At 36.2% G+C, this 20108-nt stretch overlaps 1 protein-coding gene across 1 annotated transcript in view; it reads left to right on the top strand.

Annotated features, from left to right (window-relative positions):
- Positions 1–10982: 10982 nt before the first annotated feature.
- The window catches only part of DNTT (DNA nucleotidylexotransferase), a gene marked incomplete at both ends in the record, with an annotated part of 48581 nt that continues 39455 nt past the window's right edge, over positions 10983–20108 (top strand). The window contains 4 exons of the mRNA XM_009586519.1: positions 10983–11153; positions 12385–12456; positions 15436–15559; positions 16951–17083. Of these exons, the coding sequence (XP_009584814.1) occupies positions 10983–11153; positions 12385–12456; positions 15436–15559; positions 16951–17083 (500 nt within the window). The remainder of the gene's footprint in view (positions 11154–12384; positions 12457–15435; positions 15560–16950; positions 17084–20108) is intronic.

The raw sequence follows: 20108 nt of genomic DNA, 5'->3' as shown, positions 1-20108 counted from the left end.
CACTCGATCCCCTCGTCCAGATCGTTAATGATAAGCAAAAGTTTGGTTTGGGTCAGTCCAAGGTACTTCACAATTGCTGTGCTGCCTTCTCTTTTGCCTAGGTGTCCGGTTCTCCAAAGTGTGATTGTAAACTTCACAATTTCACAATTGCTTAGTTATGAAAACAGATTGCATGATCAGTGTAATTACTTTAACATGACGAAAAATGCCCTTAAATTGTCTAGTTAAATAGAAATCTTAGGGACTGTCATATATCCTATTTAATGCTCATAACATTACACAGTTCAGTGGGTATGAAGAGCCTGCGTCATCTGATCTAAATTCCTCTTAAGTTATTGTGCCTAATGGCTCCTTTTGGCTGGCTCTAGATACTCAGTGACAACTGTTCAATAGGAAACATTTGACACGGAGACTCTAATGTAGTATAGTCTGAATAAATCTGGCATAGTTACATTCATACATTTCAACTATGAAACACCTCCTCATCTTCCTAAAGTTTTAATATTTATTTTGTTATTTATAATTTTTATGCCTTTACTTTGTATGTGTAACTGTAAACATAGTCAAATCTTTCAAGTAAATATTATTTGTAAGATCCATATAAAAAGATATCAGTAATTTGACAATAAAAAACATTTACAAGGTAAATACTAAAACCTCTGGGAAATCAGAACTAAAGATAAACCTAAGAGCAACTCCGAAATGTCTTGATCTTAAAAATTAAACAACTAAATTTTGCCTTGTACTGATGCTTTGAAATAATCATCAATTATACACGTTATATAATAGTGCTTACGGTATTCAAATAGGTTAAACTGTTTGTTTATTTAAAAAATTTTCCCTTTTTGAGCAACCTGATGGGAATTGAGTTTTGACCCTGCTTTGAGCCTGAGGTTGGACTAGAGACCTCCTGAGGTCAATTCCAACCCCAATGATTCCAATATTCCCAAAACTGCTTCTTTTGAAATGGCTACTGTGCCCCACCTCCTGCTAGAAAAACAAGGCTGTGAATGTTACCATTTAACCTCTTGAAAGCAGTCATTCTTTTTCACTGGTTACAAATATCAAATACATGCTGCTGTAGGGGAAGATGTCAGATCAAATATAGTATGACCCAAAGATTCTGTAAAATATCAGCCTTGGAGAAATAGGAAGTAAGTGCCTTAGTTTTATGCTTCCTGAAAACAGTGGAATGTGGGAGTCTGGCTCTTTGTTGAATTTTCTTTAGTAGGACATTTTGCCAGTCATTCTGAAGGTAAAAAATTAAAAGTAATTGTGATGGATAATGGCAAAGTACAATGGCTACTCCTAGAAGGCACAAAGTTGTTGATTTTTAATTTTCGTTAACATTTTGAGCACAAAAAGGTCTATAATAAGGTAGTTCCCTTTTTAATGATTTCTTTTAAAATTATTTTTAATTTTTGAAATCTAATATCTGTATTTGTAAATTCACACAGTATTTTTCCATTTTCAAAGACTGAGTACTGTCACTCTAGTGAATATATAGTTCGTCTTCTAACTGTTGAACTCCTGAATTTAGTCCAAGATTCAGTTCAAATGAAAACTATGGTGGCAGCAACATATCCATTGCGTGGTTTCTGTTATACCTGTGTTTCACAGAGAGGCGGTCCCTAAATTACTTTCAGGTTTATCATTGCAGCAGTCTTAATGTCAGAGTATGACTTGTATTTGATAAATGAATTTAGCTGAACACGTTACAATAGGGCAGTTCGATGACTGAAGCACTGAGACTCCATTCTGTTATCCTATATTTCAAACATTTCTGAGTCTGGGTAAAAATTAGGTTTCGTTGTGACAAAGGTGGCAGTTTTTCATCCTCGTACTTTGAGAGTAACCGATTTCATGCTGTATTTTGTTTCTGGAGGTGCCACTGGACAAGTTGATAATGCGTATGAGTCTGTCTAGCATCTGCATCTTGACAGTTGTAACGTGTGGTGGGTTGACCCTGGCTGGACGCCAGGTCCCCACCTAGTGGGTTGACCTTGGCTGGATGCCAGGTGCCCACCAAGCCACTTTATCACTCCCCTCCTCAGCAGGACGGGGAGGGGGAGAAAATAGGATGGAAAAAACCTCCTGGGTCAAGATAAAGGCAGCTTAATAAAGCAAAAGCAAAGGCTTCGCATGGAAGCAAAGGAAAACAAAAGATTTATTCTCTACTTCCCATCAGGAGGCGATGTCCAGCCACTTTCCGGGAAGTAGGGCTTCAGTATGCATAGCTGTTGCTCTGGAAGACAAACGTAATAACGAATGCCCCCCTTCCTCCTGCTTTCTCTTAGCTTTTATTGCTGAGCAGACGTCATATGGTATGGAATATCCTTTTGATCAGTTTGGGTAGCTGTCCTGGCTATGTCCCCTCCCAAAATCTTGCCCATCCCCAGCCTACTGGTGAGGGGGGAATGTTGGAGGGACAGCCTTGATGCTGTGCGAGCACTGCTCAGCAGTAGCCAAAACACTGGTGTGTTATCAACGCCTTTCTCGCTACCGATACAAAGCACAGCACTATGAGGGCTGCTATCGGGAAAATTAACTCCATCTCAGCCAGACCCAGTACATAATGAAACTCCTTAGGGCTATTGCTCTTTTTCCTCACAACCAAAGCTTGCAATGACAGCTGAAGGCTTGGGTGTTTATGGACTGCAAGAGCTGGCCCATTCCCTGGAGGCCTGCCAGTTGGTCTGCCCAGTTTTCAGTTTTGCTGTTGTTTTGTCGGTCTTGTGTTAAACCTCTAATTCATGTTCTCAAATAAAAGTGTTCCAAGAGATTTTTCAGTGCGAGCACTTAGCAAATGCACTGAAACATTGGTATAATTCACTTGTGCATGCTCTGGGCAGCCAACTGTTAAATGACAGATTTTCCCTGGCTCAATGTCATACATCCTGAAAATAAGGTCCAAACCATCTTGAATTATGTGTTGATGATAGTATTTTGTTATAACAACTTTATTCTGTGAGCCAGGGTTGTTCCTTTTTCTTACAGATTTTCTTTGGTTAGCTTGAAAATAATGTTTTTTGATCTTGCCTATAACAGGGGCACAAAGCTATTATTTGCTTATGCATTCTTGGATGAACTCATGGATTCTTCCTTTTACTGGACTTTGCCCTGATACCCTGTATCAAATTCCTCTTTCAAATGAGTAGTAGTTATGTTTGAGAAAGAGTAGTAGTTATGTTTGACATCTTTTAGTCTCTTCAGAAGAGCAGGAAAACAGTCACTTATAGGCAGTGTCGTGCGTAAAACGAGGCTTTGAATGTGCTGATTTCTTGGGAGAGACACTTTTGGAGACTTGATTTCTGGAGAAATTGGTAATTAGTGATCAGTTTTAATCTTGAGTCCTGTTCCGTATGTGTTTTACCATGAAAGACAATTTATTAAAACCAAAGATCAGAGATATTTGATGAGAGCTCATGAGGACAACGTGGTGGTTTAACATACTAGGTGCAATTTCTATATTCAGCTGTCCCATGTTTCCTTTCTATTGTAATAGCCAGAAAATAACTCACAGAAAGGTGCAACAAACCAGTTTTTTATCATGGAAGAAACTACAGAAGGGTTGGCAAAGACTGTGCAGGTGTGAAGGTTTCATGACTATGTTCATTATGGGGCAAATCCTACACAAATTATTTTTTTTATGAGTAGTAGAAAGGCCTGTTGTGTGAAGAATAGACCAAGTATGTCAAATTGCATGCCAAGGAGGCAGCAGTGGCATTGTGTGGCAGTTCATGGAGGAGAAACGCAACCACTTCAGGCTTGTGGGGCCTCATGCAGTCTTTGGGTCACTTTGCGTCACATTCTGTGGCCTCATGGTACAAGGCTTTACTTGATTTGGATGGCTCAGGAATGCACCTGAATGCATAGCCCTGATTCCACAGGTGAACTGTAGCTGTTCAGATGGGTAAAGATGCAAAACAAAAACTCGTTTCACCGGAGGCTGTACCTTAGCATGTTTCCTTTATGTTTGTCTTGAACATTAATGTTATTATGGAATATAATATTACAATATTGTTCTCTGGCTCATTTGTAAATAGCTAGCCATCCTCCCCCTCTCCCACTGAAAATATACACTGGGGGGTTGCATTGTGTTTTCATGTGGTAAAATAAATGGAGTCATTCTGCTGTGCCCGAGAGGGATTGTTGGATTTGAATATTAATACTAGGCTGCAATAAAATCCAGAAAGACATTCTTCTGTGAGGAAAATACAATTTAATTCTTACAGAAGAAACTAATTAAGTCGGAGGCAAATGGTTCTGTGATTCTGAGGCTTATTGCTAATGCTACTGAATGTTACTCTGCTTTGGCTGTTACTCATGGTAATGAGAATGTGGATATTTAGCATGGGAAAGACGCTTTCTTTCCACTCTTAGAGGAAAAAAAAAAAAATCCCTTTTTTTATTTTCTCTTCTTTTGTACCTGCAGAAATATGTATCAGTTATGCCAGTGGCTCAAGCATTTATTATTATTCCATTTTAAAACAGACCTCAGGAGAACCTCAACTTTAATTTTATAGTGAACTTGGGAGCTCTACAGATAGAAAACCACTAACTGAATACATACCCTTAATAACATGTACTGTCTTACTGACATAGCTCACTTCAGTAAAAATACTCTAGACAAAAATTGTAAATTTTGTAAATATATTGAAAGGTATACCTATCCCAAATGAACCGGTGGTTTAGTCTAAGGAGGAAATATCTCTTCTCATTTTTGAGGAAAGTGGCAGGGTGCTCCCTAAAATACAGACAGAATATAAATTCGCCTGCACTTTTTGGGAACCCAGATTTGTATGTATACATTAAGTCTATGCTGCTTTCTTTGGCCATATTAATACATTTAATATATGTTTAAGATTTTATGTTTCTTATTACACTGGGTGTTTTTATCTGCTGTAGGGCGGTGTTACGTGATTGATACTAACTAGCATTGTTGTGTTCTGTCAGCAAATCTTTTCTCACAATTGTCTTGTTTTCTTTCACATTTTGTGGAAAAATACGGAAACTTCTCAAAAGGACCTTCTATTGTAAGAAATGAACCTACTATTATTGGTTAATATGAGGAGCAGCTGGAGCTAACAGATATTTATTTCTAATAACAGTGTGTATACAAGGATCCTGAGATTGTGCACATTATGCTACTACTATTATTCTCATTCAGCTTCTTTGTTTTTCCAGCTGATCTAACATGATGTGATAATATCTTTGGACCTGGGCAAGTATTGGGCTTTTCAATTCAGATACAAAAAGTAAAATAAAAAAAATTCAGGTTGAACAAAAATGGATCATTTTATTTACTTGGAAATCACTTTAATCAACACTACAGGTTGGCTCAAATTGCTTAATGCTCTTTGAAATAAGCACCTGAAAGTGTTTATTTTCTCTCTCTGTGTATACAAAAGGTATTCACATGCCCTATGACTCTTTCCATTGACACATGAAAGTAGGATTTACACTGGGGAAAGTGAGAAGAAAATTATTTGAATGGATGGTTTGTTCGAAATCTCTTCAAGATCACTTTGGTCAATTTTCAATGGACACCAAACACTGGCAACAACAATGTGATGAGAACTAGGACCCACCCTTTGGATTTATGACTTACTAAATAAACTTCAAGTAAAAAAGAATTTAACTCAAATTGCTGTTCTAATAGTCCTTCAACCAGGTATCATGTAGAGGTTTGGTGGTTTTTTTTTTTGGTAGTGTGTTGGTGGTTTTTTTTTTTTTTGTTGTTTGTTTGTTTTTTTGTTTAGCACACTTTGCTCTTCAGCTCTTCGGCCGTTTACGTTCACCTGTACAATGGTATGTTGTTATTTTTTTATTTGTCCTGCAGTAGCAGTTGCAGGCTCAAGTAAGATAGAGGCCTTTTTTTATAAGAGGTGCTGTACAAACACATTGTAAAAGAGAGTTCATAGCCCTAATAGACAGCAAATGAAAGATAGCAAGGGAAACAATGGCAGGGAGGTCTGAAGCAGCTTTCCAAGGTCACATGGCAGAGAAGCAGTGGGTATAGACATGGGAATAAGACAAGTGCCCTGACCATGAAGCTGTAATGCTTTCTTTACAAAACAGATTAGATTTAAAGTATTTTCTTGGTATTATAATATTGGTGATGTCTCTTCTCGCAGAGTCTTAAACTGAGGTAATTAAAGACTATTTTGCAGGTAGCCATGGAACTGCTTCAACAATCTTGTTGAAACGAGCAAGATAGTATGAAGCATAGCATGGAACCATTAGCTTCTCTTGCTTTTCTGAATGTGAGTGGACTCATGTACTCTGATATTCATGTTGAAAGTTATAGCAGGCATAAACCAGCATAGCATTATTAATTATTATTTTTTTCCGAGAATTATTCTCTTATATTAGTTGAGAATCTTGCTCTTCGTATTGATTTCAGTGTTGTGATTTTTAGCATTTCTAAAATAATATTTTAGTGTGCATTTTAAGATGTGCAAGATGCTTACTGGTAACTTTGCTTTGTTAATGATATTTTACCTTATTAGGTCTTAAATTCCAGATATAAAATGAAGTTCAAAATATCTGTCAGTACATCCACCCTCTTCCTTATTTTTAATATAATTCAACAAAACGTTTGTGTACTTTTGTATCTGACCACTGGGACCTGGAAGTCCATTCCATCCCCAAATTTTCCGTAGCCCAAGTCTCACCAACATACATTCCACAATTTCAGACACAGATGGAAAATTTGCAATAACTGAAGAACTGAAATGTAGTCCAGCTATCTTTCACATTTAATTAGAGCAGCCCCTGCAGGATACCCTGGGGATTATGAAAATCCCACATGTTGGAAATCTCTAGAAAGTTAGTTTCCTGTTAAACTGGTACCTTTTACAGGGGCAATCTGGGTACTGATCTGATTGATAAAAAGATGGTGAGGTGCTTAATTTAGGAAATATGAAGGTTTAGAATAAATGAGGGGTCAGTAACTTTGCTTTTTATATCAATATAAGTAGATTTCACCGGAGATCTAATAAATTGCAAGCTTTTTCTCAGCTAATATAGGAGTTTCATGTGGTTTTCTGCTCTGGAATATTGTTAGTTGAACTATAATATTCAATAGACAGCAACTCCACTTGGTGATCAGTTGCTTTCTTTTTTAAAGCAGAAAGATTTTATCAAAAAGAATGTCAAAAGCAGTTTTATGTAAAAAGACAGATCTGTAATTAATTGCAGCATTTGCAAGCAATGTTTTGTACAGGGAATAATGAATATTCAATACTATTTAATTGTTTGTTTAAAACAGCTTAATGAGCTTTGCAAAGGCAGGAAAACACTGGAAAATGCAAACTAGAGTAATAAAAATACTTTGATTATATTTTCTCATTGACTGTCAACAGCCTCTGAGTAAAATGCTACATGTGATTGTCTTTTTCAATAACAGTGGTGCCACAGCTTTTCCGAAACTCCCCTCCTGCTAGTAGGAAGGCGCTAATACCTCTGTAAAACAGCAGTGGTACTGATATATGCAGACACATTTATCATGATGGCTGATTATTCAGTGTAGAATACATCTATCTAAATGTGCATGTGAGAGGCCGCCTGTTGGGAATGAGAAAAATCATCATTAGACTTTCTAAGCCTCCTAATCAAGAAGATGACTTTGCCAGTCTCTGTCATTACTACATACTGCTGAGCAGGTACTTGCGAGAACTGTTTTCTTGTCTATGTTTTGCCTGTATAGACTATTTTAACAAGAAGGTAGCGACTATATCTTTTTGGTTCTGTCCCCTGATTAATCCTGATAGTGTTAACTGGAGTAAGAAATTTCTTGCCAAACATTGCTTTCTTGAGTATTCATGTGCACGTAAAGAGAGAAAAAGAACACAAAAGTAATAATTTTGTGAGGGGAACTGTAAACCTCACTTAAAGCACGAATTAGCATCTTCTACTGCATAGTAGGAAAGAATCGTTGAAGCTGATAAAGAATAAAAAGAACAAGAACTTGGGAAACACTGAAAAAAAAACCCAACCAAAAGCCAACACAGCAGAGGAAACATCTGACTCCAGTCACCCCACTTGTAAAACATATTTCCCCCTTTGCTTTGCAGTAATGTGTATGCTGTGTTTTTTCTTCCATATGCAAACTGGGATGAATCCATGTTGCCTGTGACCTCAAACTGGTAGTTTCCCCTTTTTCTGCATTAGTTTTCTTTCTAAATAGCAACTATAATTTGTACCTGTCTTTAACCAAAAAGTATGTAATTAAATACAACATAATCTGTCAAGCGAATAAGGATCTTAAATGTGGTAAAAAAGAAAAAAGAATAGCAGTTGAATAAATCCCAAAACTAGCCACTGCAAGAGCTTTAAAGACAGCTGTAAGGAAGCTAAGGTTTTGTGCACTATTTTTGTAAAAGAATGTTTTTGTTTGTTTTTTTGTTATTGTTCTCAAAAGAGCGTTCTCCCCCCTCCCTTTGATTGCTTATACCCAAGGGCTAGTTGAATGTAAATTGTGTAGAAACTTCTTGATCAAGCGTCTTGCTAAACAGCTCACTCTCTCAAGAGGTCTTTCATGAAATGTTATGAAAATGGAATTGCACAGCACTTGCTAATCAGGGTATCTGATAAATAAATATACAGCTAAGGGGAGGATTCTTCCAGTGAGATGGATAACAGGTGATTGATTTTTAGACAGATCAAGGAGTGAAGTTATACTGATGATATAGAACAAAGCAAATTCTCTGTAGCAAGCCCTAATTAATTATTGTTATACACTTTAACATGGTAGCACAAGAAAAAAAAAGGAAAGTGAAGTGGTTTTGTTCAGCTAAGGTACCTATTTCTTCTAAAGAGATACTGTCAAACCAGTTAAGATCTCGTATTTTTGATTTGTTAAGAGGAAAGTTTTGCAAATCCTAGGGTCAGTAGAGACAACATTTTATTGAAGATTTTGATTAAAACCTTCATTTTGCTTCAATGAGACTATAATGTTTATAATCTGAACACCACAACATATCAGATGGTCTATGTTTCTAGAACTGACGAAACAATGAAATGTAATATGTAAATAATCTACATTCATTGTGAAAGATACATTTAATTTTAAGAAGTGGCTCTATTTTAATGATCTAAATGATTGTACCTCAGGTAAAATCTTTGTTGCTGTTGTTTAAGCCGGGATGTATACCTTCAATGCAGGGTGACAGATACTGTTCTCAATTCCATAGATGTAATAAAGGGACGACTTCACTGGATTTGCTGTCACGTCAGTTAGTGGGCTTGGAACTGACTCCCGTTCACCTGGAGATTTTACGCGTGTAGCGTTTAGGATGTGCAAGGCCTCCTGGTTTTTACTTGGCTTTATCTTCTGATATAAAGCACGTTAATGCTAAGATAAAAATCAAAGCAAAATCTAAAATTATTTTTCTTTAAACTATATGATGATACATTTAATTACAAATGAAATGAAATCTGAGCCTATATATGAACAGTGATCCCATAAACACTGAGGGCAGGAAAAAGCTGTTTAATCTTATTCCTTCCTACTATCCACTGCGGTCATTGTTCTGGTAAGCCATTTGCTGTCGATATCTGTATCACAGAGTGTCACTCATCCTTATTCCAAAACCATTTCTGAACAGACACTTGGACTACAGCTCAGTGAAGTGATAATTGCAGGCAGATGCACACTGACAGCCACTTATTTGTTATTCTGTAGTGCCTTGTGGGTCAAAGAAAAAACAGGAGTAAGTTGGAAAACAGGAAGGATATGCAGCAACTGATACAGTGGGCCATATGGCCCTTTCAAGGCTGGGATCTGTTAGCTGCTCTTTAGAGACTGGCTGAAGAGTAAGAAATGGGATCTCCTGCAGTGCAGGACACAGTGCAGTGCAGGAGCTTTGCAAGGCTGGCTTGTTTATGGTCTGTACCTAGCCTGCCTTGTGCCATTTGAATGGTGCACAACAGCATCCCTAACAGGCAAGCGTGGGATGCATTTTGGATAAATATTTTGAACAGTGAAAGTCTCTTCTGGAAATGGTACACTCTTAAACATCTCTGAAGGAACCACTTAATGTTGCAGTCTTGAAAATTTTTGAGGTTTTGTGCAAGGTTTCATTAAGAACTCAGATTTCCAGCTGCTAATCAGCTGCAAGCCTTCATCTTATCTTAGGTTATTCACAAACTTTTTTTGCAGCATTTGTTCTCTCCCAAAACATGGTATTCTGCAGTGGGAAACCAAAAACTGCCTTTCTTCTCCACCACTGTGCAATCTGTTCCCTGCATTTCATTTATAAAAATTGCTGCTATTAAGATATATATATATTCTGGGAGGGAGGGAGGCTCCGAAGATGCATAAATGAAATATGGATAGTTTAAAAAGAAAAAAAAAAGAAGAAAGAAAAATTGTACTGGCAATCTCCAGGTAGTTTTGAGTGCAACATCAAATAAATCAAACCATGGATAAGAACCAAAAAGAAAATGTGTTTCTGTTTACATAGGTCATACATCTGAAAAATGAGGAAAAAGGGAGTTTGTTCCCTAAATTACTAAGTAGAAGCATGGCTACAAGTTCAAAAAGAAGAAGGTGGTTTCCAGTATTGCCACAGACTCCTATTTGGTTGTGTCTGAAAATGAAGATGTCACGTACTGACCTGCTGGATTACTTATGTTTGGGCACAATTCTAAAAATTATGGTGCTATTTCACGTTGATTTATCAGATCTGCACAGAATATGGAAAGTCTATCTCACAAAAGATTTTAAAGTTTGGCTTTGTTACAGATCAGAATATTTTCCCACATTTGCCTCTAAAATACAATTTTTATGATACCTGGAAAATTTCAAGTGGTTAAAAAATTATGCTGAATATTTTTTAATGAACTCTATCTTTTTACCCTAGTATAAAGAAATAATTCTTGAATTAGCATACATAGTAACCTTTCTAAGGAGTATACTGAATAGTTTAAGCTTTTATTAACCTTTAACTTTTTTCCTACGCCTTCCCCCTCCTCAGGATGCCTTTGAGATAATGGCTGAAAATTATGAGTTCAAAGAAAATGAAATATTCTGCCTGGAATTTCTGAGAGCAGCTTCTGTGTTGAAATTTCTTCCATTTCCAGTAACCAGAATGAAAGATATACAAGGGTTGCCCTGCATGGGAGACAGAGTCAGAGATGTCATCGAGGTAACGTACCTCTGAATTATTGATTCTTTTACAGATCTACTTTTAGAGGTCACGGAGTGCAGTATTGATATCTGTGTGTACTTACACAACCTTTTGTATTTCCTGTAATAACATTATATTATCCTTGTTAGTAAGAGCACAATGATTTCTGGAAACCTTTTGTAGTAACATAAGGTCCTGTCATGGAACCCCTGCCCTTGTAACTAATGAACAAATACAAATTAATAAATAATGCAGTGTCATCTTTGTATGTAATTTTTAAAGGCTCACTCTGATTTGGATGTGACAGGTTAACTGTTAATAGTTTTGCTTCTGTGACTTCTGCCCGTGGCAACATCACTTTGCTCACCTGAATGCTTTATTAGAAATACTATTTTGGCAAAACTGGTAAATATTTTAGTACTTTAATGTTAAATCCTACCTTGCTATGAGTTATAGCAGAGCCTTTTATCTAGGTGATGGATGGAACTTCACATTCTTACTGGAGCTTTGAGTATTCCCTGCATTTTTCTTTAATTCTTTGCCTTTTCAGGACCCCACATCTCGGGTGCTGTTATTCCAGCAGGCAGCTGATCAGGGGGCCTCAGCTGTCTGGAGAGGTCACTGCTGAGTGTAGTGATTCACTCTGGCTCCTCGTTTACCTCACTCCACCAGTTAAGAATGTAGCCTCTGAAGTGCTCTGGGGACTGGGAATTCAATTATGATCCCACAGAAAATAGGATGATTTTGGGGGTTTTATTGCTGGGGTTTTTTTTGTTTGTTAGTTTTTGTCAGAAAGAATGAAGGAACTGTACACTCAAGAAAAAATATATCTGTTCTTACAATGCTCTTACTTTTAAGAGAAGTAAACTTAACCAAATAATGAAATCTAATTTTCAGGATAACTCATTGATAGCTTATGATAAATAACTGCTTTCTGGCTGTGAATTTATGAGTAAATAAGTACTGTGAAATATATTCCATGGTCCCAGTTTCTACATTATCCTTCAGTAAATTTATGAGTAAATAAGTACTGTGAAATTTATTCCGTGGTTCCAGCTTCTCCTTCATCCTTCAGTAATTTTCTGTCTCAAAAAGGATTGCGGAATTTGATCCTAATGGAATAAAACAATATGCTCGCTAAGAATGCTCTTCATTTTACAGGTTGATAAGACTTTCTTTTAGATTATTTTACTAAATCTTACTGTAATCTTGAGGTTTTTTTTTTTAAGTAACGTTTTTCTTTGTTTAGGAGATTATTGAAGAAGGAGAGAGTTCTAGAGCTAAAGAAGTGTTAAATGATGAACGATACAAATCATTTAAGGTAAATCTTTTGAGGTTTGTTGCTGTTGTTTAAAATTGCATATATTTTCATCTGGTAGAGCTTAGACATAACCATCAATTTTATTACAAAGGAACATCTAATATCAAGCATAAAGAAAGAAAGGTCTTGAATAAAGAGAAAGGGAGAGAGAAACTGTGATAGAGTAAGGAATAATGGTGAAGTCAGTCACCTTTCTAATTAATGTGATGTATACAGAGTTGCTCTGAAGCTTGAACTAAACAATCTCTTTTTCCTGAAAACTAATGTAGTGCATAATCTTTGCTGTAAGTTTAACCCAATGTTGGTTTATTTTTTCCTCAGTTGGTTGTTATTATAACACTACACCATCTTATTCTGGCATTAAGAAAATACCAAGTGAAGAAGGTGACTCAGATCTATTTTAATTCTCTTTTGTGTGAGGCAGAAGTAAGAGGACTGGAGATATTTCTTTGGCAGATTGTAGGTTCAGAGTTATGGTCACACTTTGTAGTTACAGGGAATCTAAAACACATAAATACTGCAGTTCCCATTTCTTAAATATTCAGTGAATTCTCCAATGGAAAAATATATACCGGAAAATATTTTTTCAATTTTATCTGCAGTTTTAATCTCTAAAAATATCCTGTTTGTGTCTTCAGAAAAATTTAAATCAGAGAGTAAAAGGAACGGGACTGTTTAATTCTCCCCTGCATTACTCACTTTTACTTCAGCTACTGCAAGGCTCTTCCATTCTCTCTGACCCGTATTACAAGTATGAAAGGATGTTCAGTGACAGTTGATGCCGTCTATAGCAATACTCACAGAAAAGGTGTAGAGTCACATGTATAGCAGGATTCAGGATTGAGGACCAGCCATTAAATCTTATGTTTCAGGGTTTAAGAAAATTTCTTGGAGATTAGAATAAAACCTATCAGGGGACAGATTATCTCAACTATGCTTTATGCCTTGTTTCACATGCCAAATTACAACAAACTTATGTGGCTCTCTTGTTAGCTGAGCACAGTCGCAAGATTTTGGCTAAATTGGCTGTAGCCAGTTGTTTTTCCTAACAATTTTTAATGTGTTTCTAAGAATCCCATACTATTAGTGAATTCCTAAATTTTACTCTTTAGCATGGTTCTGATAACTGCTACAAATCACTCATCATGACTTAAAAGATTATTGCTGGTCCCAAGACCACAGTTATCAAACGACTGAAATAAATTATACAGTCTATGTTTTAGGTGTAGGGTACGTGAATGACATGGTCAGTTTGCCTCCTTATGGAAGTGGAGGCTGCAGAGAACAAGTTCATATAATTCACTTTTAACAGCTGAAAAAGAGCAATGCTCACATGCACAGTTGAAGAAATGGGCTACCTGCTACTCACTCTAAATTGCCAGTGTCTCTAAATGGACATCTATAAATACACTGAATAATAATGGATCTTGGTATGGAAAGAAAAAAAAGTGGAATTTTTTTCCTAAAAATTTGGACAGTGGCACAGAATCCATTTTCTTTAGTTCTCTATCCCAATATTAATTAAGTCTCTTGGAATCATTCTAAACCCAGTAATAGACCCTTTTGAAAATCTTCTAGCCCTAGCAAAAACATTAAAAGATAACAATCTAAGTATTAAAAAAATCACGTTCTTACATAAACACCCATGATTCAGACAAAGAATAGGTAATTTCATTCATTATATAAAAATGTAGGGTAATCCCTATTTAATATTATCCAAGGTTTTCATTCTTCTCTTTTCTTTACCTTAATTATTTCCAAGGAATTAATCTCATCAGAAAAACACAAAATAAAGCTAGCATGGTTGGCATTCAGAGGTGGTAGATTCAATGGAAAACAGCAGTTATTTGTGTCTTACATAGCTACTCATTAAATTCTATAAAGTACAAAGAAACTATTGAGAGCTTCAGTATTGACAAACTGAACATAAAGAACATGCTTTTGGGCAGGCATGAAAGTTTTCCCTCTTGCTTTCATATCACTGTTCATCTGAGATATTGATCCACTGAATAATGGTTACAACTGACATTTTTGCTTTACATCCTTTCTTGTGGAATAAGCTAGTGTACAAAATTACTTTGGAATAAATAGAATATAACCATACTAAAACTTCAGAGACTAATAGATTTGGGCATTTTTTTTCCCAGTGGGCAAAATAGTGAAATCTGTACTCCAAATAAGACATACAGGAATTTAGCTTGGCTCACGTGAGGTCTGAAGAATTGTACGACTGTTTATAATACGTAAGCAAACAAAAATTACCGTTTGTACTTGAAATTGAATCCCCTTTTGGAAAACAATATTTGGCATGACCTCCAAACATACGTGTTTTATAGAACGCAGTATAAGAATAGATTAGTTGTCTTTATGTACTTACCGTGTGTTTCCATGCACCGTTGAGGCCCATTGCCCTCGGTGCAGAATTTCAAGAGCCGTGGGGTTCCCACTGACCCCATCTCTCAGGAATGCTGCAACACCAGCACCATGCGTACAACTGAGAGCTGGTAGTGCATATAATACAAAATCATAACGTCAGTCAAATTAGGAAGATAGTCTTGAGACATCTCTTATTCTATGAAGTTAATGTGAGGGAATCCAGCTACTTAACATTATTGTTTGCATTTCTTAATTGTGCAGTAAAAAAAAAGACTACTATCCTTATTTCAAACCTTAGTTAAAAGTGTACATTTAGCTAAATCGCATAAAGTTGCTGGGGATACTACTGTATTATTGTTTAGATTTCACTTTAATGAGAACTGCCCATGTATAAAAACAATTGTCGGTTCAATATAACTATGCAAAGGAAGGAAGCTGAATCTGTATGTTTGTCTTACACTATTATTTATCTTCAATGCAGGATAAGTTCTGCCCAGTATTTTCCCTGTTAAACCCTGTTGTTACCTACTTATTGTTAATTTACTGCTCCTTTAGAAAACAACACTGAAATGTGTGTTATGTGTGTTCCTCTACTGACCTTAGCAATTTACTTCAGTCTTTGGAGTGGGAGTGAAGACATCTGAGAAATGGTACAGAATGGGTTTACGAACTCTGGAAGAGGTAAAAGCTGACAAGACCCTGAAGCTGTCAAAAATGCAGAGAGCAGGTAAGGTGAAAATCTCATAAAAACTCGTATCTCGGAGCTCTAAGAACTTGATAACAGAATCAGGAGGAGGCAAAGTTCATTTATGTATCCATTCTCTGGCGGCAGCATCTTGTGAATATTAAATTATTAGGTTAAAAATGATATTTGGAGTAACGGGGCTCCTAATTAAAAATTGTATTATTAAACATTTTTTAATCACTTTTTATGCATTTTTTTTATCACTTACATAGATACCCAGTGAAATCTGCTCCTACACACAAAACTATTAATGGCTCATTATTGCACCGGTTGTGAAAAAATTACATCAGGAAAGCCCAGAACTACTTTTCAGGAGACCTGTCTCCTTCAAGGCAGCCCTATTTTAGTGATAAAGCAATATTTGTAATAAAATACTTGTAAAATTACTTCCATAATCCTAGCACGTCTTAACTTTAAAGTGTTAAACATGGTCAAATGAATAAAGTTGCTTCCCCATAGATGATTTTTTTTGTGTGTGTGCGTGCCATTTCCCTAAATAAAGGGACCCACTTAAACAAAGGACTCAGTTGCATTAAGAAAGGAAGACTATATAACATGACGTTAAAATAACGTAACTTTATTTTTGCATTAAATCCATGTGTTTTACATCACCTCAGAATCCTTTGGATCAGCTTGCCCACATTCATGCTCCTTTGTCCTTTTTTCTTTTACATATCATATCCAAATGTGAAGCAAGCTGCAGGACTGGGCTCTTTTTACAAGTTCTATGATCAGACATAAAGATATCTGGGATATTTCACATACCTCTGAGCCCTGTACTTGGGTAGAACCCCATCATTTTGAGAAGAGCGCCTTTTAAAGCAGTACGTCCAGAAATGCCATTAATGGGAGCTGGTAGGGAAGTCAGGGTAATTTATAAATATTCAAGTTCTCAACAAGTAAAGCAATTATCCTGACTGCCATTATAAATTGTAGCTGCTGTTACAACTGTAACTGCTGTTACAATTGTAACTGCTTTTACAATCTGTAACAAGTTATAATGACAAAAATATATTTAAACTATAAGGACAGATATGAGGGAAGGAAGAGGCTGTCTCTTGCTTGTGATCCCCCACACCCAAGGCAGGAGACTGACTCCAGGAATGGTGGGGAGGAAGGAAAAGACTCCTGAAGAGGCTGGATCAAAATATATTTCTTCCCACAACATGTCCTAAAACAAACCTGTAGTTTCAGGTTCAAGATCGAGCATTTCTTAATTCTTGCCTTTATATAGAGCTCCCTTGCCCATGGTACAAGTTGTGTGGCTTAACTTCTTGGTGGGAGGTGGTTATTTCACAGTGGGCTTACATAACGCTGTGTAGATTTTGATAATTCCACAGAGTGATCAGCACTTTTTTGCCTTTGATTTTCAGGGTTTCTCTACTATGAGGACCTTGTTAGCTGTGTATCTAAGGCAGAAGCAGACGCAGTAAGCTTGATTGTCAAGAACACTGTGTGTACATTTCTACCAGATGCTTTAGTTACCATAACTGGTGGTTTCAGGAGGTGAGTGGAAACAAATGAGGTCATGTGGCTATTTTATTCAGGTACACAGAAAATGATGTTTGTGTCTTGGAAAAAATCAAAGAAACGTTGTGGGAGAGTATATCAGAGTTTGTTTTCTTCTTTTTTTTTTTTTTTTTTAAATGGGAGAGCAATCCTGACATTCCCAGGTTCCTGTGTGTTATTACTATAGATGGTTGGTTTGTCAGAACAAAATCTAGCTAAGAATAGCTTGCTGGAAAAATGGTGTTTGGATCACATACCGTACTTGAACCTATTTTCTTCTCTTTTAGTGGATCTGAATTCCCAAGGCTGAGACTATTGTAAGGTCATGCTTGAGAAAAAAAGATACAGTAGCTTTAAGGCAATCTTGGTGTTTGTTTTTTTTTTTAAGAGAACTTAGTCACATGAGATTGAAATGTGCTAAGGCAGAGTTTGTAGCATTAGAAGTATACATTGCAGTAAACACTGACTAAACTGAACATACAGCACTGACTAAACTGAATATAGACTAACCTCTGTATAGATAGGGAGATCTCAGAATTTCTTTCCTGGGTGATTATTTTTCCTCAAGCTTTTAGTCTTGCTCTGTAAAACCAAGCCTGAAACTGTTGCTCAGGACATACAGAACTGATTCCTTCAGCACATATTTGAGAGCTTTCCTAAAGCCACACAGCAAAGTATTGAGACTGGGAATAGTCTTCAGGAGTATCGGGTTCCTTGCTCTGTGCTCAGTCTGCCATTATGTCACTACTTACAGTACACGTCATAAACCAAAAAACCTTAGTCAACACCTTAGGTCTTCTCCTGCTTAATTTGTTACTTTGTGAAACTTTGATTATATTTTTAATATAAAAATATATTTCAAAAATTCTTAAAATATTCTCTTAGAACTCAAAATACGCAGTTCTATCACTCTCTTATGCAACTAAAACTTGTACAAAAGCAAAAGACAGAAAAATGTTCATAATTAATGTATTACTTGTGTGATTTACTATTGTGAGCCTAGATAGGCCTGCATAGACTCACTCTGGTGCAAAACCAAGACCTTATACGATTTTTAATTGCTATATACGTGCACAGTGATTGTGATGAATGGATTTTATCTCCTTTGTGCCACCTCATGATATGTATCATTATCCCTTGTATGTCCTGTATTTACTGTAAGAATGTTTGCAGCCACCAGCTGCATGATTTCTATAAAACACTGTGGTCAATAAGAAGCATTAGGCTCAAGTAGGAACCCTGACCAGAGGTATAAGAACAACATGAAATTTTATATTCAAGACCTCAAGTGTCATCATTCTGTAAGCCCTTGTTTAAGAGGCATGTGATGGCAATCTGTTCACACTGATGCAAATCGGTCAGGGACCTTGTGTTAGTAACTTGGATATAACTGATTAACACACGTCTAGATAGGTCAAAGAGTTGCAGGGACAGAACTGTTATCACACTGAAAATTCCCAGTTTCTTCTGATACGATGTATTTTTGAGCATTGTTGGCAGAATAGTTGTTTGCAAAGTTTGAATCTCACACATCAAATTTAAGCCCTTGTTTTGCTTATTATTTCAGGGGGATATGATAGTTAGCCATTCTCTTTTTTATTAAGAATAAGTTTTTGTATCTCTAAATGGGTGTGTCAAACCAGAAGAGAAATTCTTTAAGTATCTAATGATGTCTTCAGTGAGTAATCCTGTATATTCATTACATGCTTTTAAATTTACAGAGAATATATTAAAAAACCTAAGTTTCAAAATGTCAGTCTTAAATGATATTTTACCAACCCGTGGAAAACAAATGCTGCAGTATAGGATTTGTAGAAAACTTGATTAAATGGATTGAAGTACCTTTATTAGGCACCTATATTTTAATTACTGAACTGCAATGGAGTTGACTACATCTGTTCTTTTTTGCCTGTCTCATATAGTGGCAACATTCATCAGCATGAAGTATGTGTAAGCTCACTAGCTCACAGTTTTCAATTACCAAATTATTATTTGTTTCTTTCATCATTACGTAAATATTTTAATAAAAGAAGTAGGCAAATTTTATTAAGCAAACAACTTGACTTCATTCCCCCATACTACACCTTGTATGCTACTAATATAAGAGGAAAAAATAGCTCATGATTGCTCTGAATAATACATTAATTCCCCAGGACCCAGATTTGTCTTGTTTTGTATATTTGTTTCATAACTTGAGAAAAATAAGCAGTTGATTGTGTTCCTCCAGATTTGACTGGAGAGTTGAAAGACAGGAGTCTCATAAACCTTACTTACTATGCGGGAGAACTGAATGAATTACAAGGAACAGAACTTCCATTAGCGATCTGCAGTCATGGAGATTCAATAGGGTAGAGATGAACTATAGGAAAGTTACATTGTTTTTCCCAAACTTATCAAACAAACCCATGGCTGGATACATTTAATGAGTTACTAGACCTTTTCCATTAGATTTCTGGAATTTCATGAAATCAGATGTTGCAGTATTTCTTTTAATCAAAATTAGGAAGCATAGTATAACAGTCAAATAAATAATAGCTTTTTCTGAAACCCCAGCAAACCTGTTCATGGACTTTTCTTTGGTCTGATTTAGCTTTCACCTTTAGCCTTCTGTATTGCTTCTAGTACTAGTCTTAATGCTAGTTGGTGCTTATAGCAGCCATAATCATGGATGGTGGTAGATAGCTTAAAAAAATCCCTAAGTCAATAAATCACTCAGCTTTATATGTCAAGTACCTATCTATACCTTAAGAAGCAAAAGATGGGGACAATACGGAGATTAAAAGGAACAGATACTTAAGAACTGAAAGCATTTGAAGTGAATGTTTCAACTAATCTCATGGGCAAACAGTCCATTGTGATCTCTTGACCAAAAAATATTAGTATCCTTAAATTATTTTTCTGTGCCTAGCAATATTCACCATAGTTTTCTAAGTGTAAGTTAATATTCCTTTTTATTGTAGGTTTTTTTCACGAGCTAGACATTGCTGAACCAAAGTGCTATGTTTGAATATCATAAATTGAG

The sequence above is a fragment of the Fulmarus glacialis genome, unplaced genomic scaffold (assembly GCF_000690835.1).
Source record: "Fulmarus glacialis isolate BGI_N327 unplaced genomic scaffold, ASM69083v1 scaffold13141, whole genome shotgun sequence".
In the NCBI taxonomy this organism is placed as follows: domain Eukaryota; kingdom Metazoa; phylum Chordata; class Aves; order Procellariiformes; family Procellariidae; genus Fulmarus; species Fulmarus glacialis.
Note: the sequence above shows the minus strand (reverse complement) of the source record. Positions and strands in the feature narration are given on the sequence as shown.